Source organism: Macaca nemestrina, chromosome 5 (genome assembly GCF_043159975.1).
Source record: "Macaca nemestrina isolate mMacNem1 chromosome 5, mMacNem.hap1, whole genome shotgun sequence".
NCBI lineage: Eukaryota > Metazoa > Chordata > Mammalia > Primates > Cercopithecidae > Macaca > Macaca nemestrina.
This window is the reverse complement of record NC_092129.1, coordinates 40169409-40195214: the sequence shown is the minus strand read 5'-3', so window position 1 is coordinate 40195214 and position 25806 is coordinate 40169409. Positions and strand designations below refer to the sequence as shown.

Below are 25806 nucleotides of genomic sequence, written 5' to 3'. Positions count from 1 at the left end.
ATAAATCATTTTATTATCTGAAAGAATAAAGAAATTTATTATATCTATTAAATAGTCACTTTTTACATAATTTCAGAGACTAGGCATGTAGGCTGTCACTATAATTAATTGGCATGGGATCCAGATCAAAAGGATAATACTGCTGATTTACTCAGTTCAGCTGTAGGGATGTTAATAAATTTAGAACATATTCAGAAAAGAAAGGTATCTGAAAACTAACTCTATCATAATAGCAGTAGTTCAGATTGTAAAAGAGACATAAAGACTTTCTTCAACTATTTGGCCGTAAGATACCCAAATGTGCAAAAAAAAAAAAAAAAAGAAATTGGTCCATTTTACTCCAATGGGTAGAGGTGGGCCAAAGCTGTAGAAGGTAGATTTTCTTCGTTCAGAATTACAAAGAATATTTTAATACAGGAAGCAGTTCACCAATTGAATAGCTGTTTTGTAAAATACTGAATTCACAGTTGCTGAACAGCCATCTGTTAGTGGTGGTGGTTGAGATATTCCTGAGTGGGTATGAAGTTGAACTTTCTGAGGTCTGTCAACTTTAAGATGACTTGACTCCAAAGAATTGATGTTAAATTGGAATACCTGTTATTTATTATTTTATTCATTTCCTGATCATTTAATGAGTTTCTACTGGGTCTCAGGTATTATGCTAACACTATGTATTAGAATATAGGTATTTTTCTAGGACTCCAAAACAGATTTATAGGTTAATAAAGTGAGAAATAATGTTACATGTAGGATGGTTCAAATAATTTGGCTTTGGAATATGAGCCATATACACATGTACTGAGAGGCTCATTTCTTTTTGTAGTTAAATTCAGGTAAGTGACAAAGGGAAATAAGTCATCAAAAATAATTTAAAAGAGTAAAGAATTCATTTAAAGATAATTGGGGTTTGTTTGTGAGTTGCATTTTGATTTTTGACTTTTTTAAACTGAAATACCTTTTAATAGCCCTTCAATTCTTTGACTGTTTTACTGGGGTATGGTTTCCCCCAGTCTCCTATTATTTGTTTCTAACTCTGGGACATTCATAAGTGAGTAATCTTGTTTTTTAAATAGGTCATCATATGTATTCAGGAGACTGTACAGGGGTGATTGTTGTTTGGAATACCTATGTCAAGGTTAATGATTTGGAACATTCAGTGCGCCACTGGACTATAAATAAGGTATAAAATCATATTTTATATTATGGGATTTAATTAAAGAAGTTGGAAAACTCCAGTCACATGACTTTAAGATAGAATGTCAGGACATTCTGTTCTCTCATTTCAAAAAATTAACACCTTTCCTTTTTTTTTTTTTTTTTTTTTTTTTTGAGACGGAGTCTTGCTCTGTCACCCAGGCTGGAGTGCAGTGGCCGGATCTCAGCTCACTGCAAGCTCCTCCTCTCGGGTTCACGCCATTCACGCCATTCTCCTGCCTCAGCCTCCCGAGTAGCTGGGACTACAGGCACCCGCCACTTCGCCTGGCTAGTTTTTTGTATTTTTTAGTAGAGATGGGGTTTCACCGTGTTAGCCAGGATGGTCTCGATCTCCTGACCTCATGATCTGCCTGTCTCGGCCTCCCAAAGTGCTGGGATTACAGGCTTGAGCCACCGCGCCCGGCCAACACTTTTTCTTAGTCAATTATCTATAATTAATTAGCACACCCTCCTGGTGGCTGATTGATGATGTAATGACTTAGTGAAGATTTTTAAAATTTCGGCCAGATGTTAGTTTCACTTTTTTATATCCCATTTGCACTGTGGCATTCAGTAATCCATTGGGTGACATTTATGCTAAAATGAGATGTATGTTATATTACCATCGATAAGTAATAATTTATATTTTCTGTTATATCCTTTTTCCTTGGTCCAATAACATCTCTAAAAACAGTGTTCTTAGTACTTTGTCAACACTGGTGTCTTTCAGAGTTATGTAATTATTATGAAAGTCTGTCATTTAATCAATAATTATTTCATTTGAAATTTGCTAAATGGAAACAAATGAATAAGTTCTTTCATTGGGGGCTGGAGTGTTTTTAAGACAGCTTGTAAAGCAGTTTTGTTAGTGTACATTTTTTACTTTTTATTTAAAAACACAAATGAATCATTAAACTTGAATTTGTTTTATATAAATTGATCCAGTTTCTGCCTAACATATTATACCTTTTTCTTCCATTTTTCTTAATAATGACAGTAGTTGAAGAAAGACACCCTAAGTGAAAAATAATTTTCATGAATTTTAGTTAAATCCATTGAGTCTGTCAGATCTGTTGAAAAAGCATTTCATCTGTTGTTAGAAATTCTTATCTAAATAAGAATAGAAACTTGAAAATTAATAATACATGTGGTTTTGAATTTATAAAAATTGGAAGCTTCTTACATGATTTTAAACAAAAAATTTAATGTTACAAGATGTGTTTGTTGGAAGTGCTTCTTGTTTGGGATTGACTAAATTTTGGGAAAGTGAACATACTACAAAAACACATAATAATTAAATGTGCATTTACACATTACATAACAACACAAAAATACAGTTCATCAGCTTTATTTTCAACCCTAAACTGAAGTTACTCAGAATCCTTTTGCTAACAATTATAAAGCATCCTATACTGCAGAATTGGAAAAGATATTTTAAGATTAATTTTGTACCCCCAAAAACGTTTAACATTAGATTAACTTTTCATTAGTAGTATTTTTTTTTTTTTTATCATTTTAGGAAATTAAAGAAACTGAGTTTAAGGGAATTCCAATAAGTTATTTGGAGGTTCATCCCAATGGAAAACGTTTGTTAATTCATACCAAAGACAGTACTTTGAGAATTATGGATCTCCGGATGTAAGTATATTTCAGTATTGACAGGATAAGTACTCACAGAATAAGTAATGAATTAAATTATATTTTTAAAATTCGGTAGTGGTTCTCAACTAGGCAGTGTCCCCACACTCACCAAGGAATGTGTGGCAGTATGTGGAGATTTTTTTTTTTATGTTACTTCTAGTATCTAATGAGTAGAGATCAAAAATATTGCTAAGCATCCTACAGCCCATAGGACAGTCTCCCTAAAACAATTATCCAGCCCAAAATGTGAATAGTTCTGAGGCTGAAATGTAGTTAGTTGCTTTTATTTTCACAATTAAAAAAAAAGAAACTTCTACCTTCAACAATGATATTGATTGATACTGATATTATCACTATGATACTGTTACAGCATTAGTATAATATGATATAACAACAAGGCAGGGCTTGTGATTTATACATCCTTGTTTTTTTCCTTTATTTCCAAATAATGGTGAACATAGGGAAATATTCTTCCTGTAAAAGGTAGAAGCAGCGTTCTGGGAAAATCAGCATGGACTTCTAGTGCATTTTTGTTTGGTGTTAGAGATGGTAATAGTGCCTACCTGGCACAAAGTATGTGCTGAAATGGTGTTTACTATTTTTTCGTGAGTGCAAAAATATGGAAGACTATGTACCATATTTAGCAGATGGTTTAATAATATGTTTTATCTAATTTTTTTCAGAGATCAAATATTCCTTGTATTATTTTTAAAATTCATCAGATAGAAGACTATATGAATATAAAAATTCTATCCATTATTTTAGTAACCAGCTCAAATGCTATCCATAGTCTCTCTTTCTCCGTAGCTAGAATCAATTTCTCTTGTCCAAGTTTGGGGCGCGGTGGCTCAAGCCTGTAATCCCAGCACTTTGGGAGGCCGAGACAGGCGGATCACGAGGTCTGGAGATCGAGACCATCCTGGCTAATACGGTGAAACCCCGCCTCTACTAAAAAAATACAAAAAACTAGCCGGGCGAGGTGGCAGGCACCTGTGGTCCCAGCTACTCAGGAGGCTGAGGCAGGAGAATGTCGTGAACTCGGGAGGCGGAGCTTGCAGTGAGCTGAGATCCGGCCACTGCACTCCAGCCTGGGCGACAGAGCAAGACTTCGTCTCAAAAAAAAAAAAAAAAAAGAAAAGAACTTTTCTGTTTGTCTTTTGCAGTACTTTCTACATCCACCTTCTATTTTACATTGACATGTTTCTCCTCTCTTGCTAAATTATAAACTCCCTGGGCTCTTGGGACTAGCTCTCCTTTATTCTGCATCCATTATATTATAGAATGTCTCCCATATGACAGATTCTCAAAAAATGTTTGTTGAATGGAAATTAAGTATTTAAGAGAAAATATTATACCACCAGTCATTTACATGATTAAGACAGTTACATTTGTAACATCTTTTCTGCTTGTAGATTAGTAGCAAGGAAATTTGTAGGAGCAGCAAATTATCGGGAGAAGATTCATAGTACTTTGACTCCATGTGGGACTTTTCTGTTTGCTGGAAGTGAGGATGGTATAGTGTATGTTTGGAACCCAGAAACAGGTGAGTATTTATTGAACTTTAAAAATCGTTTGGGGAGGTACAGGGCTTTGAAGAAGTGTGAAAATTCTACCATTTTTATGGAATAGTTTTCAAGGAAATTCTGCTTTCGGGTTTTCAATTATGTTTTTTAAGATTAGAAAGCCTTCAGAGGAACTTCACTACAGCCTAAACTTGTATTAAATTTTGTTCTCTATTGCTTTAATATCTTTATGGATTTAGAATTTCACATTATAATTCAAGGTTTGTTCTTTCATGGCCTATGAGACATTGCTGATCTTAGAAAATCGTTTAATGGAGACTAACACAAAGTACAAAATGTTACCAGCTGAATTTGGAATATAATTAGGTAGACAAATTGTTAAACATCTATAATATATTTTCATTAGTAACAGAAACATACCTGTGAAAGTTTTGATATCTGAAACTTAAATAGCAAGTTACCTGAATTACTGCAATTCAGTTTTTTTCCAATAAACAATTACATTGGGAGGCTCATTTGTACCTCACCTTTGCTTTTCAAAAGAAAATCTAAAGCTACATGAATGTTTTTAATAAGAAATTGAGAGAATTTCATAAAACTAACTTTAAAATTTCTTTAATGAACAGTATTTGATTTTTTCCTTGTTTATTTTTGTATTCTTTCTGTTAGGCATTTTGACTAGTCAGCTAACTTAGGCTTTTGTTTGAATGTTTCCTGTACCGTGTTTTGGTGCTTTAGCATCAATTCAGTAGCGTTGTCTCACTCACTTTCAATAAATGAACCTAGATTCTTTGCTTTTTGATTCCTGACTGATTTTCCTGCGTTCCACAGATCTCTGCTTTAGACATCTTTTAGGCCAGAGTCATAAGTATCTTTCAAGCAAATGGGTAGCTCAAACAGCATCTGGGGGGAAAAAAAAATGGAAAAGTTAATCCTTCACCAAAACTCACCCAACTAGAGTTTCTTTAGTTTTAGAGTCCTGTAATTTCTCCCGTAGTTCTACCCAGAGTTCTCTGTCATTTGGAGTTTGCTTAGCTCTGTCCAATCTCCAATCTCAGAGTCATATACCTCTCTGCTTCCTTCTGTGCCCTTTGTCTTTCTTTCGTGCCTTGAAAACCTCATTGAAGAGGTAGAAAGTAGAAAGAGGAGGGTCAAGGAAATGTAAAATAAAGATAATTTCTACATTGTTACTCAAACATTTTTAAATATTTGAGGTTTTCACATAAATAATATGAACATTACTATATTTTCTAATAAATGGCAGAATAATCTTGTAACAAGATTTATCTGATATAGATACGCTCTGATAAACATTTTTTAATCTCTCTTTTTATTTAGGAGAACAAGTAGCCATGTATTCTGACTTGCCATTCAAGTCACCTGTTCGAGACATTTCTTATCATCCATTTGAAAATATGGTTGCATTCTGTGCATTTGGGCAAAATGAGCCAATTCTTCTGTATATTTATGATTTCCACGGTAAGTCCACCACTTGGTAAGTAAAGAATTTTTAGAGTAACATTTACATTTAGACTAAACCAGGAATCTGTCTGCCATTTAAATACTGACCAAAATACACCTAATAATTGTGCCCTTCCGTTGGAATCACAGAAAGCTGACCACCAGTTTCTTTGTAAATCAATTTAAATAAATAGAATTTACCTAAAAATTATTTGGAATATGTTAACTAAATTTAAGATGTAAATAACACTTAGGAAATACAGATCTTTAATGTTTTCGGTTGACTATTGAGTTAATATTTTTATCCTATGTTCTTAACTAAAGCATATAGTTTTAATAAGTTGTAGTTTTGAGAGTTTCTTAACATAAAAAGTAGGGGGAAAATCACATGTCAGTGAAAACATCACCTGGAATTAGAAATCTAATGTCTTTCAGGTCTGCAATTACACTATTCTAACATTCTGAGAAATAATAAGGAAATAAAAAGTTTGGATACCTTATTTTTCAGGGACAGTATGGTATTTTAATAATTCTTTGAATTTATGCTGGTTTTCATATATTTCTTTAATTTCTGTCCTGAAATTAGAATTCCACTCTTCTATATTATACTGTTAGTGCTGTCATTCTCAAAATTGCATTTCTGTTTTCTTCATATATTCTTGTACAAAAATGAAAAGTCTTCGTTAGTTTCTTTGATTTGCTTATGGAAAGCTAAGTGTATTAAGTTAATATAGATTGAATTGATTAATGGTTGTGATAAATACTAAGTTGTTAGGCAATTAAGTTATAAATCTGAAGTTCTTGATCACAGTATGGATTATATTATGCCTTCCTGGGTGAATTATGCAAGGAAAAAAATGTTTTCTAGCATAATTTATTGTAAAATCAAGATTTAATCTTATTTTAAAGAACTTTATAGAGAAGAAATCATTTCTGCAACACATACTCAGATTTATAGAACACTATTACTAATGGTGGAATTGTCAACCAACACAGTACCATTTACTGTTACAAGCAGATGTTAGCAAAAATAAGCACTGCCTGATTATAGGAAAAAACAGATGGATTCCTCAAATCATTCAATGTCCAAATCTGGTGTCTAGTTTCAACATGTATCCTGAAACAGTTCTCTCTTTGTACCCACTCTAAATATTCACATAAATGAAGAGTTATACCAAAGTACTTTATATTTGGAACTGTTATACAGGAAATAGGCAGCACAGTTATTTCCTCAGACTCTTAAGAGATTTTACAATAGTCTTCATTCAATTTCCAATTTGCTTTTTATGCCTTTGAAATTTTCACTACACATACACATTAAAGTTCCACTCTATCTTTTCTTCAAGCAATTTATTTTTTGTCACTGACAGAGGATTTTATCATCAGATTAGCCCAGGATAGTTAGGTTTGCCAATTTGGTTTTTAGGCAATAAGCATGGAAGTCCATTCTAGAGGCATAGTAGTAGAAAGAGCTAAGCATTTTAGGAGTCCAAAAAAACGGGGTTTAGGCTCTATTCTCTTCCTCTAGTGACCTTGCACAAGCGTCTTTCCTGAAGCTCCATTTTCGTATCTATTAAAAGGTACTACAGTACTAGTACCTGTCCTACCTAAGAGAGGTATTTGTGAAGATACTGTGAGACCATGACTGTGAAAGTACTGGGTAAATTGATAAGCGCAGTATTGAAACAAAAGATAAAATGGGTTGTTATGCTTATCCAACCAGTATACACTTGACTATATGTAAGAATTTCTGTTTTAATATGCTGATAAGCATCTCTACGTAGAAAGGAGTTGAAGAGTTTTTTTCTCCTCTCTTTTACTCTGTTGGTCAGTCTTTTATTTATTAAAGTATGTTTCTTTCCAGGTCAATTTATTAGAGTATAAATGCATAAAATTAAAAACATAATGTTATTTCCACACTATCTTAATGTGCAAGAGGAAGGATTTCCATGAGCATTTTAGAAATTAAAATATTCAAATAATAGGCACATTAAATTAAAATTATTTGTGCAATATATCACAAACACAATTTTTGATATGCAAACACACCTTTACAAACAAATTAAAACTCAAAAATGTTTCAACACATTCTCCCAACTTGTTGCTATTTTTAAAAAGAGGAAGCTTAGGAAGAAGTTAAGTAATCTTAAGACATCTAAGATTTAGCAGAGTTCTTGTGAATGGTATAGATCCATAAGAAAAGTGTAATGTTTATGACTGACCTATTAGAGTTTTGTCTATTTTATTTTTTAATACAGGAATATTTTGCTCATAATGTTTTGTTTGAAAATAAAGTTTACATATGGCTTTACATAAATATTTTAATAGTATAAAATTCAAAAAAACACAAAAGACTTCAGAGATTTTTAAGTGGTGTTTTAAAAAATTGTCAGATAATTTTCAAGGAAAATGGAGCAAGCTTATTTTTTTAATAAGCTAAACAAGCTGTGAATGAGACCACAGTGGTAACTAAATGTATCATCCATCTTTCAGTTCTAGCAAAATCTGTGAAGAGTTAGCAAGCATCTTTCCCTGGTAAACATATGTTCAGGTTGTGGTCTTTCGGGTCTTTCATTCTACTGACTTTTTGCTTTTTTTGGTAAGAAATATGATTTTTACTTTCAGGAGGCAGTTTTATTTGCCTGATGTTGAAAGGGTTAATCATCCAGTAATACAAAATTTAGTCACAGGGTACCACAAATAATGTACTTTTAGGATTCCCATAATAACAGAGCACTAGTCAGAGAAACGGCTTCTACTGAATTAAATTCATGAAGCTAGACTTCAGTTAATGTTTTGTTATTGATCAATATTTATTCACCTCGGTCTCTAGGATATTGTTCTAAATTTAATAATAATTTTGGTTAATACTTCCATAGCATTTTCTTTGTTCCTGGTACTGTTTTTAAGTTTCTGCAATAATCTTGTGACATAGGGGCTGTTATCCTCACTTTACAGGGGCCATGGCTTTAAATCAATGCAGTTTGCTCCTGGAGTCCATGCTCTCATTTGCTACACTAAATTTCCTTTTCAGCACATTTCTTGAAATATTAGTTTCTAAATGTCTAATAATCAAACCTTGTTTTTTCTACAGTACAGTTTTTTCTATGTTTCTCTGTGGAGTATGTAGTTTCCTTGTATTTTCTATACTTTGTAAGAAGCAAAGATGGAAGCTTGTTCATCTTTTTCCTACTAGTACCTACCCAGAATACTGACACATAATAAATACGCATGTAGTGTTTTCAGTGGAGTCAAGTCTAATTTGGGAAGTTCTCAACATTATTTGATAATTCTACGTAATAAGGCTGATTTTTCACTAGGTGGCAATGTCTCCTCTGAACCAGTATTAACTCTGGAGTGCTTTGTAGTCATAGTATCTTAGACAAGACAAATCTTTATTAAGCACCTATTGTGTGTCAAGTTGAGCTGTGCTATGAAACGCAGGAATCAGACTCAGATTACCATTCTTTTTTCTAGTCCTTTGTACTTCCTAGTTAGTTGATTACATCTGTAAAAGAAATTTAAACCAAAAAGCAGTTTCTGCTACTGACATGATTTTATTAATACATTTCATATTAATTAATGATAGCCTACATTGTCATTATTAACAAACATTTTTTATATTGTGACACATTTTACCAGAGTTCAGGGCAACATGTACCTTTAGTTTCCTATGAAATTTGTTATTTAACTGGCTCATTGCCTAGAAGCATGTGGTATTTATAATGCCATATGTCTAACATAGTACCTGTCTTATTACTAATATGCAATAAATGAATAAATGTTGGGATTAACAATTACAAATCCTGTAGAATAGCATTTTTCCCTTAAATTTTATAAAAATGTATACTGAGAGGCATCATGAGTTAGTAAATTTGGGGCTAATCACAGTGGTAGTAGTAGCTCATATTTATCAAGCATGTAATGTGTCTCCCACGCTTAGGAGCATTTTACATCCGTTATCTCATACCATCCTTCTAAAACTCTTCAGTGTAGGTCCCATTATTATCTTCATTTTGCAGATGATGAAACGGAGGCACAGAGAAAACAATAATTTTCCTAAAGTAACACAGTAGTAAAGCCACCATTTGGTTCTAAGCTGACTCCAGAGTCCATGTTCTTAATGTATTAAGCTATCTGTCGTAGGCATTTATTTAGTCTTTGCATTTCCTGATCATGAAGTAAATTTAAAAGGTAGCTAAATATTCCTATGGTAAAATGTGTTGTTGGTTTTCAATTTCAGCATTTAGGAGAACCCCCTTAAGAAAGGAAGTTTGCTTAGCTAGTATTATTAATAGTTCACTCCTGGCCGGGCGCGGTGGCTCAAGCCTGTAATCCCAGCACTTTGGGAGGCCGAGGTGGGTGGATCGCGAGGTCAGGAGATCGAGACCATCCTGGCTAACATGGTGAAACCCCGTCTCTACTAAAAATACAAAAAACTAGCCGGGCGTGGTGGCGGGCGCCTGTAGTCCCAGCTACTCGGAGGCTGAGGCAGGAGAATGGCGTGAACCTGGGAGGCGGAGCTTGCAGTGAGCCGAGATCACGCCACTGCACTCCAGCCTGGGTGACACAGCGCAAGACTCCGTCTCAAAAAAAAAAAAAAATAGTTCACTCCTTTAAAAATGTGGGAGGTGGCTGGGTGTGGTGGCTCACACCTGTAATCTCAGCACTTTGGGAGGCTGAGGCAGGAGGATCGCTTGAGGCCAGGAGTTTGAGACCAAACTGAGCAACATAGTGAGACCTCATCTCTACATACATACATATGTACATACATACATACATATATACATAAAAAAAATAAAAATGTGAGGAGTAACATAATTATGGTGTAATAAGCCATAATTAAACTATATTATATTCTTAATATAGTTTAAAATACAAATATTCTTTAGTATATAGCATTAATTTTTTTTTTCTTGAGACAGGGTCTCCACTCTGTCACCCAGGCTGGAGTGCAGTAGCATAATCACAGCTCACTGCAGCCTCAACCTCCTGGGCTCAAGCGGTCCTCCAACCTCAGCCTCCCTAGTAGCTGGGACCACAGGATACTCAATTAATTTCTTGTGTGTATTTTTTGTAGAGATGGGGTTTTGCCATGTTTGAGATGAGCCTAGGCCTGGTCTCAAGTGATCCGTTCACCCTAGTCTCCCAAAGTGCTGGGATTACAGGCGTGAGCCACCATGCCTGGCCTCATTACATTTTAATATAACTCCTTTTACAATATTTTTGAAATAAGATAATGTCTAGTAGAAATAAATTTAATACCCACAGTTTTATGTACAATATAGGTACAATGTAGTGGTTTTCTATATTGGAGATAGCTATTTGTATGTATTTATTTGTAATACCATGTACATACAGTATATCTACAAATGTAGAAATACATTTGTTTTCAATATTCTATATGGCATTCATTTCTAATACGAATAATTCAAAAGCACATTCAGATATCATAATTCTCATATGAGATTATATCATTAAAATATAACTAATAGTAGGGCAGAATTTTAAACATTTATTTTTAGCCTGGTAGGAGAAATTAAAAGATAGAAATGCCACATTTTAAGACATGCCAAAACTACCTATTTCTTGGTTATATGCTGAAGTACCTATTTTAATATTATTCACATAATAGGTACTTTGATTTGAGGGTTTATGTCATTCAAGACCTCAAAACATATGGAAAATTTAGTCAATTTGATAGTATTGAGCATAAACCAGAGCCCTGAATTCCTCTTTAAGGCATTTGTTAAAATGCTTACAGTGGTGTTTTTAATTGCACTAATGCATGAATGATACGATGTAAAATAGACAACAAAGACTGGAGGAAGAGAGCGCTGGCATTCTAGACAAAATACTGCCACTCTCTGTTTGACCCTGGTCAGATGATTTACCTTTCTGCACCTGTTTTTTTTTTCCACTTGTATAATTAGAATAGCATCTATTCTATCTTATATCAATATTTTTATCAAAGGATAAAATGAAACTATAAAATGAGGCATGAAGCATAAATACAGGCGTACCTCGTTTTACTGGTCTTTGCTTTATTATGCTTCATAGATATTGCGTTTTCTACAAATGAAGTTTTGTGGCAATTCTATGTTAAGCCAGTCTATTGGTGCCATTTTTCCAACATTGTGTGCTCACTTTGTGTGTCTCTGTCACATTTTCATAATTCTCAAAATATTTCAAACCTTTTCATTATTATATCTGTTATGGTGATCTGTGATGAGTGCTCTTTGATGTTACAGTTGTAATTGCTTTGGGGCACCACAAACTGTACCCATATAAGATGGCAAACTTAATTGATAAATGTTGTAAGTGTTCTGACTGACCCACCCACCAGCCATTCTCCCATTTCTCTCCCTCTCTTCAGGCCTCCCTCTTCTCTGAGACACAGTATTGAAATTAGGCCAGTTAATAACCCTGCAGTGGCCTCTAAGTATTCAAGTGAAAGGAAGAATTGCACATCTCTCATTTTAAATCAAAAGGTAGAAGTGATTAAGCTCAGTGAGGAAGGCATGGAGAAAGCTGAGATAGGGCAAAGGCTAAGACTTTTGTGCCATATAGTTAGCCAAGTTGTGAATGCAAAGGAAAGGTTCTTCATCAGTGAACACGCAAATGACAGGAAAGTAAGACAGCCTTATTGCTGATATGGACAAAGTTTTCGTGATCTGGATAGAAGATCAAACCAGCCACAGTACCCCCTTATGCCAGAGCCTAATCTAGAGCAAGGCCTCTAACTCTCTTAAAGTCTACAAAGGCTGCGAGAGGTGAGGAAGCTGCAGGAGAAAAGTTTGAAACTAGCAGAGGCTCATTTATGAGGTTTAAGGAAGGTAGCCATCTCCATAACATTAAAGTGCAAGGTGAAGCAACAAGTGGTGATGTAGAAGCTGTGGCAAGTTATCCAGAAGATCTAGCTGAGATCATTGATGAAAGTGGCTACAGTAAACCACATGTTTTTGATGGAGATGAAGCAGCTTTCTATTGGAAGAAGATGCCCTCCAGTAGATTCATAGCTAGAGAGGAGAAGTCAAACCTGGCTTCAGAGCATTAAAGAACAGCCTACTGGTTGTGGCAGCTCATGCCTGTAATCTCAGCACTTTGAGAGGCGGAGGTGGGCGGATCACTTGAGGTCAGGAGATTGAGACCAGCCTGGCCAACATGGTGAAATCCTCTGTCTACTAAAAATACAAAAGTTAGCCAGATATGGTGGCATGCGCCTGTAATGCCAGCTACTTGAGAGGCTGAGGCAGGGGAATTGCTTGAACCCAGGAGGCAGAGGTTGCAGTGAGCCAGGATCACACCATTGCACTTCAGCCTGGGTGACAGAGTGAGAGTTCGTCTCAAAAAAAAAAAAAAAAAAAAAAACAAAGAAAAAAACAAAAAACAACAGGCTGACTCTTTTGTTAGGGCTAAGGCAGCTGACAATTTGAAGTTTAAGTCAACGCTCATGGACTATTCCAAAAATCCTAGATCTCTTAAGAATTACACTACATTAGACCTCTTCAAGGAGAACTGCAAACCACTGCTCAGGAAAATAAGAGAGGACACAAACAGATGGAAAAACATTCCATGCTCATAGATAGGAAGAATCAATATATGAAAATGGCCATACTTCCCAAAGTAATTTATAGATTCAATCCTATCCCCATCAAACTACCATTGACTTTCTTCACAGAATTAGAAAAAACTACTTTAAGGCCAGGCACGGTGGCTCATGCCTGTAATCTCAGCACTTTGGGAGGCCGAGGCAGGCAGATCATGATGTCAAGAGATCAAGACCACCCTGGCCAACATGATGAAACCCCATATCTACTAAAAATACAAAAATTAGCCACGCGTGGTGGTGGGCGCCTATAATCCCAGCTACTCGGGAGGCTGAGGCAGGAGAATCGCTTGAACCTGGGAGGCAAGGAGGTTGCAGTGAGCCAAGATGGCACCACTGCACTCCAGCCTGGGTGACAGTGAGATCTGGTCTCAAAAAAAAAAAAAAGAAAAAAATGAAAACTACTTTTAAATTTCATATGAAACCAAAAAAAGAGCCCATATAGCCAAGACAATCCTAAGCCAAAAGAACGAAGCTGGAGGCATCATGCTACCTGACTTCAAACTATACTGCAAGGCTACAGTAATCAAAACAGCATGGTATTGGTACCAAAACAGATACCTAGACCAATGGAACAGAACAGAGGCCTCAGAAATAACGCCACACATCTACAACCATCAGATCTTTGACAAAGCTAACAAAAACAAGCAATGGGGAAAGGATTTCCTATTTAATAAATGACATTGGGAAAACTGGCTAGCCGTATGCAGAAAACGGAAACTGGACCCCTTCCTTACACCTTATACAAAAATTAACTCAACATGGATTAAAGACTTAAACATAACACCTAAAATGATAAAAACCCTAGAAGAAAACCTAGGCAGTACCATTCAGAACATAGGCATGGGCAAAGACTTCATGACTAAAACACCAAAAGCAATGGCAACAAAAGCCAAAACTGACAAATGGGATCTAATTAAACTAAAGAGCTTCTACACAGCAAAAGAAACTGTCGTCAGAATGAATAGGCAACCTACAGAATGGGAGAAAATTTTTGCAATCTATCTATCTGACAAAGGGCTAATATCTAGAATCTACAAAGAACTTAAACAAATATACAAGAAAAAAACAACCCCATCAAAAAGTGGGCAAAGGATATAAACAGACTCTTCTCAAAAGAGGACATTTATGTGGACAACAAACATGAAACAAAGCTCATCATCACTGGTCATTAGAGAAATGCAAATGAAAATCACAGTGAGATGCTATCTCACGCCAGTTAGAATGGCAAGTATTAAGTCAGGAAACAACAGATGCTGGAGAGGATGTGGAGAAATAGGAACACTTTTACACTGTGAACAATGTTCACAGCATCTTCACCAGGAGTAGATTCTGTCTCAAGGAACGACTTTCTTTGCTCATCCATTCTAGTTTGATAATGAGATTGCAGTAATTCATTCACATCTTCAGGCTCTACTTCTAATTCTAGTTCTCTTGCTATTTTCACCAAATCTGCAGTCACTTCCTTCACTGAAGTCTTGAAGCCCTCAAAGTCATCCATGGGGGTTGGAATGTGCTTCTTTCAAACTTCTGTTAGTGTCCGCATTTTGACCTCCTCTTATGAATCATGAATGTTCTTAATGGCATTTAGAAAGGTGAATTCTTTCCAGGTTTTCAATGTACTTTGCCCAGCTCCATGAGAGGAATCACTATCTATGTCAGCTATGGACTTATGAAATGTATTTCTTAAATAGTAGGATGTAGAAGTCAAAATTACTCCTTGATCCATGGGCTTCAGAATGGATGCTGTGTTAGCAGGTATGAAAACAACATTCATCTCTTTGGACATTTCCATTCGAACTCTTGGATGACCAGGTGCATTGTGAATGAGAAGTGATATTTTGAAAGAAATATTTTTTTCTGACTGGTAAGTCACAACAGTGGGCCTAAAATGTATAGTAAATCGTGTTGTAAATGAATGTGCTATCATCGAGGCTTTGCTGTTCCATTTATAGAGCAGAGGAGATGTAGTGTAATTCTATTTTTTAAATTATTATTATACTTTAAGTTCTGGGATACATGTGTAGAACATGCAGGTTTGTTACATAGGTATACACGTGCCATGGTGGTTTGCTGCACCCATCAACCCCATCAACCCGTCATCTACATTAGGTATTTCTCCTAATGCTCTCCTTCCCCTAGCCCCCATCCCTTGAAAGGCCCCGGTTTGTGATGTCCCCCTTCCTGTGTCCATGTGTTCTCATTGTTCGACTCCGACTTATGAGTGAAAACATGCGGCGTTGGTTTTTTGTCCTTGCGATAGTTTGCTGAGAGTGATGGTTTCCAGCTTCATCCATGTCCCTGCAAAGGACATGAACTCATCCTTTTTTATGGCTGCATAGTATTACGTGGTATATATGTGCCATATTTTCTTTATCCAGTCTATCATTGATGGACATATGGGTTGGTTCCAAGTCTTTGCTATTGTGAATAGTGCCGCAGTAAACATACGTGTGCATGTGTCTTTATAGTAGAATGATTTATAATCCTTTGGGTATATACCCAGTAATGGGATGGCTGGGTCAAATGTTATTTCTGGTTCTAGATCCTTGAGGAATCACCACACTGTCTTCCACAATGGTTGAACTAGTAGTTTACAGTCCCACCAACAGTGTAAAAATGTTCCTGTTTCTCCACATCCTCTCCAGCACCTGTTGTTTCCTGACTTTTTAATGATCACCATTCTAACTAGTGTGAGATGGTATCTCATTGTGGTTTTGATTTGCATTTCTCTGATGGCCAGTGATGATGATCATTTTTTCATGTGTCTGTTGGCTACATAAATGTCTTCTTTTGAGAAGTATCTGTTCGTATCCTTCACCCACTTTTTGATGGGGTTGTTTTTTTCTTGTAAATTTGTTTAAGTTCTTTGTAGATTCTGGATATTAGCCCTCTGTCAGATGAGTAGATTGCAAAAATTTTCTCCCATTCTGTAGGTTGCCTGTTCACTCTGATGGTAGTTTCTTTTGCTGTGCAGAAGCTCTTTAGTTTAATTAGATCCTATTTGTCAATTTTGGCTTTTGTTGCCATAGATTTTGGTGTTTTAGACATGAAGTCCTTGCCCATGCCTATGTCCTGAATGGTATTGCCTAGGTTTTCTTCTAGGGTTTTTATGGTTTTAGGTATAACATTTAAGTCTTTAATCCACCTTGAATTAATTTTTGTATAAAGTGTAATGCGTTGATTTTTTAGACATAATGCTATTGCACACTTAATAGACTACAGTATAGTGTAACGATAACTTTTATATGCACTGGAAAATTAAAAACATATGACTTTCTTTATTGAGATATATGCTTTATTGCGGTAGTCTGAAACCAAACCCGCTATATCTCTGAGTAATGCCTGTGTTATTAGAGTTCATGAACTAGGCTGCAGTTGGGAAATTGTAGCTATTCTCTGTAGCAGGGTATGCATGACACATTTTCAGTTGGATAACATTCTGTGTGATGATTGATAATGGAATAGGAACCAACAAGAGCAGAATAGCATGTACTGCAGGGGTTTGCAGATAGTTGATTCAATTTTGATATCCAGCTAATCAATTTGCCAGATGCTGGTAGATGCTGTCTCATTTGATTAGCTGTAAGACTTGAATCTGCTGCACATTACTATATAGATTTTGAACAGTTTTATTGGTAATATTTCAAAGTTCTAATTGACTTACAAGGTATGTTGAGGAAATATAGAATTGCTAACAGGCCCTGAAACACAGGCTACCAGAATTGAAGTGTTAGTCTATAGAACTTCTTGGATCCATCAATTCAGTATCTCAAGATTAGCTGAAGGAGGAACAAGTCAGGCCAGATAAAATACAAAAAAAAAAAAAAAAATTCTAAGTCCTGAACATTCACTAGAGAAAGAGATGTTTCTTTTGTTAGATGTTGGAGAAAGACAAGGAGAATGCTATGTAACTGCTAAGTGCTGGGAAACTAAGTAGAACTACCAGCTTATAGGAATGATATTATAACTGGAAATACAATAGTTCATAGCTAAATAAATTAGGTATCCAGTAAGATGACCATATACAGTAACAGGACTATATATAGTGAAATGTCTTGAACAAAGGAATTAAATGGTGAACCAAAAGGGAATCTTATTGTTAATATAATGTAAGAGAAAGAATATGTTGTGATTCCAGGTTCACTTTATTATAAAGTCAATAATGTAAGTACATAGATTGTAATAATAGCAAACTTTGCATTTGCTTCAAACTCAAAGGGCAGTGGATTAAAATATCTTATTTCCTCCATCCTTCCTCCTGTAAAGATAAAAATCTCTTGAGAAAACCACATTATTTTTTCATAATTGTTTAACTCAAGAACATACACAAAAGCACCAAGCTTCTTATATAAATCAAAGGAGTGTCCATCATAAAAACATTTTAAGAATTTTTTAATTTTGTAAAATATTGAATCCCAAATGATAGCCTGTTAGAAGTAAATTTAGAAGGGTTTTGATAGATATAACATTTCTTGAAGCAAATGTAGTTGCCACCTCTGTGCTCTCATCATCTGTCCATTCCTCTGCTATACGACTTAGCACCTTGCAGTAATTTTTTTCTCCTTCGGAAGGTCGAAACCTCAAGTGGGGCCAGTGTCTGTATTCCCAGAACCTGCTTAGTGCATGGTACATGACAGCTCTTCAAAAAGTGAGGAGAAGATGGGAGTGAGACTGTTAAAATTATGAGTTTTAAAGATATCAGGTTAGATTAGAGCTAAATTTTAAACATGCAAAGTTAACACAAAAAGTAATGATAAAGTGAAGAAATAGTTATTTAATTGCAAAATTATACTCCAGCCGTGGCCTATGTGAAAGTGTTTTAGAAACCCCTGAAATGTTAAAAGCATAGAGCTTGGAGGAATATAAGAAGTCACCTACAACCTAGTAATATTTCTCAATGAAATAATCTGTATAGTCTGATACAAATTGATATATATATTTGTGGAGGCTGGAGGAGGGGGAAGAGCACAAGAACTTGTGAACAGCGTCTGTTTCTAGTGTCTGAGAAACTAAGTCTTTATGAATATTTCTGCAGATTTTTTTTTGTGGCTGCCTTCACAGAACTAAAGGTGTTAAAGATAAAATAGGGTGTTTAGTTTGACCCCTTGAATACCAGTCAGTTGACTTTTGTATAGAGAATTTCCTTTAGCTGACAAAAACAAGTATTCATAATGGTTTGTATTTATTTCTGTTATCTACTTCCATTTGGGCCATTTTAATCCTTCTGAAAGGCGTATCAATACCTGGAAAAATAAGAAAGAGATAAATAATTAGGCTTTGCTTTTTGTTACTTTTTTTCCAGTTAAAAATGTCATTTTTAAGAAAGAAATATAATACATGTTTAGCATTTTATAATACTTAGAAAATAGTTTGAGAAAAAGAGTAAAATGAAAAATACTAAAATCTTACTAACCTATATAACTGTTGCTTACTTAGGTGTATGTGCTTCTGGGCCATTTCTATGCATGTTCACTCACTCAAATTAAAATGAAATCATGGTTGGTAGGTACACAATCTCAGAGAAAATACAGGGAGTTAAAAAATGTCATTAAATAATTAAACCCAGTTTTATTTTCCATTCGTAGCAGCAAAACACAATTAAATGTTGAAAGGACAATTTTTAAAAGCAAATAAGACAAAGATCATGAAACATGATATGCATTTGTTGATTTATTTATTCCTGAAACCCACCTACTGTTAAACATTCCAAATTCCAGTTCATGGAGCACTTATTTTCTTTTACAGTTTTAAAGTTTCTCTTGTTCTGTAAGCAGTCTTTGAATAGTTGAGGTTAAATAAGTGTTCTGATTGTTTTGGAGAAAAGTTCAAAATGTGTAATGAAAAATAATAGTCAAATCCATAACAGTCTACAGAGAAATGGCTACACTTCTGTTTAAAAACAGTAATTAGTACTGAGGAATGTACATCACTAAAAGGGTGGAGTGTAACCAGGTCCTCTCCCTTGATGATATCCTTTGGTACTCACTACTGTCAAGGTCTGCAGGGAGAGAACACCAATTATTATTGAGCTGTTCTTCATTTAGTGTGCCTAAATGAAATAGTACATGAATATAAAGATCAGATACCTAATATTGTTTATATGCATCATCTCAGACTCATAGTTGGTGAAACCAAGGCTGGTAACTTGAAAAAATGGTTGTCTTTTTGTGTATATTGTCTATTGTTTTATAAATTATTTTTTTTCCAATGAATAATATATTATGAGCAGTTTTCCATTGTGATAATTACATTTCTATACATAATTTTAGTGGATAAATTCCCTTTCATTAAATGAATATACTGTACTTTAAACAACTGTTGTTGTGCAATTACACTGTTACATCTTTTTCAACATTTAAATAGTGCTTCAGTACACACCTAGCTACCCTTAACATTCCTTGGGAAATAATATCTTGAGGTACAGTGGGTCAGTTAAACAGGCAAAAAAAAAAAAAAAGGCACTTTCTAATTTGCATTTTTATTACTAATTACTTTAATTTTTAATGAGGTTATATTTTTGTTGGACACATAGTTCTTTTGTGAATATTCTTTAATGGTTCTTTGCCCATGTTTCTGTTCGATTATTAATCTTTAGTGGATTTCATGAGAACTCTGCATAGTAAGAATAATTACCCCTTTCATTACAATTTTTTCTTTTTTTTTTTTGGTGAATGGCTTTATTGAGGTATAATTGACATATTATAAACTGAACATATTTAAATGTACTATCTGATGTTCAGGCATTTATACACCTGGGAGACCATTGCCTCAATCAAGATAATGAACATATTCGTCATCCCAAGAAATTACTTTGTGCCCTTTTGCGTTCTGTTCCTTCCTCACCCTTAGCCCAGGCAACCACTATAAATTAGTTTGCGTTTTCCAGAATTGTGTGTAAGTGAAACTGTATATATCATGTACTCTTTTTTTCATCTGGCTCCTTTCACTTATAAGTACTTTGATAAATCTGTGTTTCAGCATTTATCAGTAATTTATTCTTTATATTGTTGGGTGTTGTTTAATTGTATGGCTGTGCCACACAATGTTTGTTTATCCATTCATCTGTTAATGGACATTGGGGTTGTATCCAGGTTTTAGGTATTACAAATAAAGCTTCTCCAAATATTCACATACAAGTCTTTGTATGGTCATAAGCTTTCATTTCTCTTGGATAAATTTCTAGGAGTAGAAGGGCTGGATCATATTGCAGATGTATGTTTGGCTTCTTAAGAAGCTGCCAGACTATTTTCTGAAGTGGTTATGCCGTTTAACATTTGACATTCCCACCATTAGTGTATCAGTGTACTTGCCAACTTTGAAATGGCCAGTCTTTGAAGAATTTTTGGTTCTTAATTATTTGTATATAGACATATAGAGAATTTTTGTGTTTTGATCGCATCTCCTACAACATTGCTAAAGTCAATTCTAGTGCCTTGTTTTTTTAGATTCCATTTAGAATTTTTACACAGATGTGGAGCCAGGACTTGAAAGAATTTTAGCCATTCTAATATACGTGTAGTGCTATTTTATTGTGGTTTTAATTTGCTTTTCCCTAATGACTAACGATGTTGAGCACCTTTTTTTGCATGCTTGTCATCCATATAGCTTCTTCAGTAAATTGTCTTTTCAAATCTTTTGTCTATTTTTTAAATTGTCCTGTTTGTTTTCTGATTATTGAGTTTTGAGATTTATTTGTGTTTTCTGTGTACAAGTATTTATCAGTCAGATGATTTGCAGGTTGTTTCTCCCCAGTCTGGTTTGTTTTCTAATTGTCTTAACAATTTAAAAAACAGAAGTTTGAAATTTTGATGAAGTTCAAATTATCAGTTTGTTCTTTTATGCATTTTAGTGTTGTATCTAAGAAATCTTTGCCTAACCCAAGTTCACAAAAGTGTTCTCTGTTTTTCTCTAGAAGTCTTATAGATTTAGGTTTTACATTTAGATCTGTAGTTCATTTTGAGTTACTTTTGTACATGTTATAAAGTATGGATCAAAGTTCATTTTTTTCACATATGAATATCCAACTATTCTAACACCATTTGTTGGCAAAACTGTCTTTTCTCCACTGAATGGCCTTTATACTTTGTCTATACACCCTGGGCACTTTGTACTATTCTGTTGATCTATTTATTTATCTTTATGCCAGTAGCAAACTGTGTGGATTACTGTAGCTTTATAAGATTTGAAGTCAGGTTTTCTGTTCTTTTTCAAAGTTGTTTTGGCTGTTCTAGGTAATATTCATTTCCATGTCGATTTTAGAATTTATTTTACAATTTCTCCGAAAATAACCTGCTGGAATTTTGAGTGGGACTGCATTGAATCTTCAGATCATTTGGGAAGAATTTACATCTTACCAGTATTGCGTATGCCACCCAGTGAATACAATGACAAATTGCTTTGTCAGTTTCTCTCAGCAGTATTTTTAGTTTTCAGTGTACAGGTCTTTCACATTTTTCATCCTTTTTTTTTCTCCAAAGTATATCATGTTTTTTATGCCATAGTAAATGGCATATGTATTTTTTTATTTTCAATTTTTGGTTCTTAATTACTTGTATATAGACATATAGAGAATTTTTGTGTTTTGATCTCATCTCCTACAACATTGCTAAAGTCAATTCTAGTGCCTTGTTTTTTTAGATTCCATTTAGAATTTTTACACAGATGTGGAGCCAGGACTTCAAAGTGAGAACCTCCTTAAATTTTGCTGCCTGTGTGCTTCACTTGCCTTACTCCACTTTAGCTCTAACTAGACAATCATGTCTGCAAAGAAAGACTTTTTTTTTTTCTTTTATACAGTTTGTCCTTTTCTTGGTAGTTTCAAGCAGCAGAGTAAATCTAGTCCCTACTCCATTTTGGTCAAAAATAGAAGAATGCTATTACGTCATTTCCTTTTCAATTTTTATTGTAGTAGTTTATTTATATATTTAAGTCTTAAATATGATTTTAAAAATCACATTAGCTCTGTCGTCCAGTCTGCACTGGAATGCAGTGGCAGCCTTGACCTCCACTCTCAAGCAATCCTCCCACCTCAGCCTCCTCAGTAGCTGGAAACTACAGGCACATGGCACCCTGCCCGATTAATTTTTCAATATTTTGTAGAAACAGGGTCTCGCTGTCTTGCCAGGGCTGGTCTCAAACTCCTAGGCTCAAATGATCCTCCCACCTCAGCCTCCCAGAGTGCCAGGATTAAGGCTTGAGACACCGTGCCTGGCCAGTTTTTTTTTATTTTAATGAAGACTCTTTAAATGTTCATGTTACAAAATCTGTTCATTGGTCCATAAGAATGTTGACAATTATTAACCTTTTCTGACTCATGTAATCCTTCGATAGATAACCTGATAAAAATTATGAATCAGCTTTCCAGCAACGCTTATATAAACACACGCACATTTCCATAGTAATTTCAGTAGTCCATAGACTCACTGAACGTTCACCCATTGATTCCATATTATCATTCCCTGTTTTGAGATTTCTTTCTCTCATGTCATGTTTAGGAAGGCTTTCCATTTAAAGATTATATAACTAAGGAAATACTTTTTTAAATGTTGAGTTTATATATTTTTTCTCCTTTTTATATATAGACATTTAAAATTTTTCAAGTTCATATGTTTTCAATGATCAAATGAGGTAATGTATGTGATAGCACCCCAAAAAATACAAAGTGCAGCACAGATGCTACCATGCTCGTTATCATCGTCATCATCATCAGTCATCAAAACATTCACCCTTTGAGCCATCTTCCTCACTCTAGAGAATTAACTCCAAAATAAGAATTATGTTAAGAAACAAAGTCAGCTATGAAAGTAATTATTCTTGCGTGATCTATAAGGGAGAACAGATAACACTATAGAGTTATCTCTTGTTATCCATAGAGGACTGGCAGTTCCAGAACCCCTGGGGATACCAAAATCTATGGATGTTAAAGTCACTTATGTAAAATGGCATAGTTCTTGCATATAAGCTGTGGGCATCTTCTCATATACTTGGAATTATCTATGGATTACTTATAATACCGAATATAGTATAAATGCTATGTAAATAGTTATACTGTATTATTGTATTGTTATTTTTTTCTGAATATTTTTGATCCATAGTTGGTTGAATTTATGGATAGGGAACCCACAGATACAAAGGACCAACTGTATTCAGTACAAGAGAATGTGTAAGGCCGGGCGCGGTGGCTCAAGCCTGTAATCCCAGCACTTTGGGAGGCCGAGACGGGCGGATCACGAGGTCAGGAGATCGAGACCATCCTGGCTAACACGGTGAAGCCCCGTCTCTATTAAGAAATACAAAAAACTAGCCGGGCGAGGTGGCGGGCGCCTGTAGTCCCATTGGGAGGCTGAGGCCGGAGAATGGCGTGAACCCGAGAGGCAGAGCTTGCAGTGAGCTGAGATCCGGCCACTGTACTCCAGCCTGGGCGACAGAGCGAGACTCCGTCTCCAAAAAAAAAAAAAAAAAAGAGAATGTGTAAAAAAAAAAATTACGAAGCTTCATTAAATGAGATACTGTAAAACATTTAATAATGATAATTACGCCATTGTAGAAATATGAGAAATACTTGCATTTAAATTGAGAAATGTTAAATTGTATTTACATTATGGTATCTTACATAGAATGTGTGTAAAAATTAAGAAGGGTACAGAAATACGAAAATAGTTGTTTTAGAGTCGCTTGTGAATAAGTATTATTTTAGTATTTCCCTTAATTCTGTTATGCCTTTGATTTTTTAATATTATTTTTCTGTATACATATATTTAAAGTTAGTCTCCCATCCCAATTTACATGGCCTTCACAGCTCAATTATAATGCTGCCTGACATGAAATTCTGTTTCCTTCCTTATGATTTTATAGCAGCAAATAATTTCAAATTTTGCTAGTCATAGTGTCTTATTATTACGCCGTTTTTAAGACGTGTTAATGCAGTTTCTGATTATATGTTGAATGCTACAGTTTTGGGGCTTAATTATGCTTTTACTATGATGATTTAACTAATTATGGATTCATTTCTTCAGTTGCCCAGCAGGAGGCTGAAATGTTCAAATGCTACAATGGAACATTTCCATTACCTGGAATACACCAAAGTCAAGATGCCCTGTGTACATGTCCAAAACTACCCCATCAAGGTTCTTTTCAGATTGATGAATTTGTCCACACTGAAAATTCTTCAACAAAGATGCATCTAGTGAAACAGAGACTTGAAACTGTCACAGTATGTTTATTTTATGCAGTTGAAACTTTAAAACTGTTTCTATCCTGTTTTACATTGCCATGCCAATAAATACTCATTTAATGAAGTAAGTGAATTACTTAAAATTAGACCTTCTTATACTTTTGTGGTTCCTATCAGTTACTTATTCCTAAACCCTTAATTGCAACAGACAAACTGAATTTAGGGTAATCTGTCATGCTGTTCTGACTTGATATCTCTGTAAAGACTAGCCCAGGACCTAGTGATAATGGAGGGCTCTGAACCAGATGACCACTAGGACTTAGCATACGGGTATGACTCCATCTCCTAGGAAAAAAGAGAAACTGTGACTTTCTCAGCCCAGCATGGTGGCGCACACCTGTAATCTCAGCCACTCAGGTGGCTGAGGCACAAGAATCGCTTGAACCCGGGAGGCAGAGTTGCAGTGAGGCGAGATCGTGCCACTGCACTCCAACCTGGGTGACAAAGTGAGACTGTGTCCCCCCCTTCCCCAAAAAAGGAAAGTAAGTCAAAGCATATCTTAAAATGCTTTGCTGTAAGAAACAGAATATTTAGAGTGTGTTCTCAATAAAATAGAAGAAAATAGAATTTCTATTAATGAAGAGATGAAAAGAGAGTCCCAAGGTTTTAATTTTAAAAAGAAATCTAAGATAAAATGAATTTAAAGAAAATCAAAAGGTAAGCTTCAATTAATTCCACATTGCAAAAGAGAAAGTTGACACTTTAAAATATCAGATCAATAGTGTAGCATAGAGAACTAATTTCAGAAGCATACAACAATACAGAAAAAAGAGATAGGTGAAAACTATGGTTAAGAGTGTAGCTCTAGGGTCCAGCTGCTTAGGCATAGGAATAGCATAGGCTCCAACCTGTGCCAGCTTTGTGACTGGATAAGTTGAAGTAAACCTAGTTTTCCTCATCTATAAAATGAGGTGGTTTTAATTTAGAGACAGGGTCTCACTTTGTGGCCCAGGCTGGAATGCAGTGGTGTGATCATTGCTCACTGCAGTCTCGAACTCCTGGGCTCAAGCAATTCTCCTGCCTCTGACTCTTGAGTAGCTGGGACTGTAGGCATACACCACCAGGCCTAGCTAATTTAAAAAAATTTTTTTTATAGAGACAGGGTCTTGGTATGTTGCCCAGGTTGGTCTCCAACTCCTAGC

At 35.1% G+C, this 25806-nt stretch overlaps 1 protein-coding gene across 28 annotated transcripts in view; it reads left to right on the top strand.

Moving 5' to 3' along the window:
* The window catches only part of LOC105465661 (Abelson helper integration site 1), a 226516-nt gene that overhangs the window by 69106 nt on the left and 131604 nt on the right, over window positions 1-25806 (top strand). For all 28 annotated transcript variants that reach the window (XR_011623392.1, XR_011623395.1, XR_011623391.1 and 25 more), the window contains 5 exons: window positions 1074-1180; window positions 2714-2832; window positions 4248-4378; window positions 5697-5837; window positions 24447-24643. Coding sequence is in view for 11 of the 28 variants with exons in the window: in XM_071096488.1 (XP_070952589.1) it covers window positions 1074-1180; window positions 2714-2832; window positions 4248-4378; window positions 5697-5837; window positions 24447-24643 (695 nt within the window). In the remaining 17 variants the exon portion in view is untranslated. The remainder of the gene's footprint in view (window positions 1-1073; window positions 1181-2713; window positions 2833-4247; window positions 4379-5696; window positions 5838-24446; window positions 24644-25806) is intronic.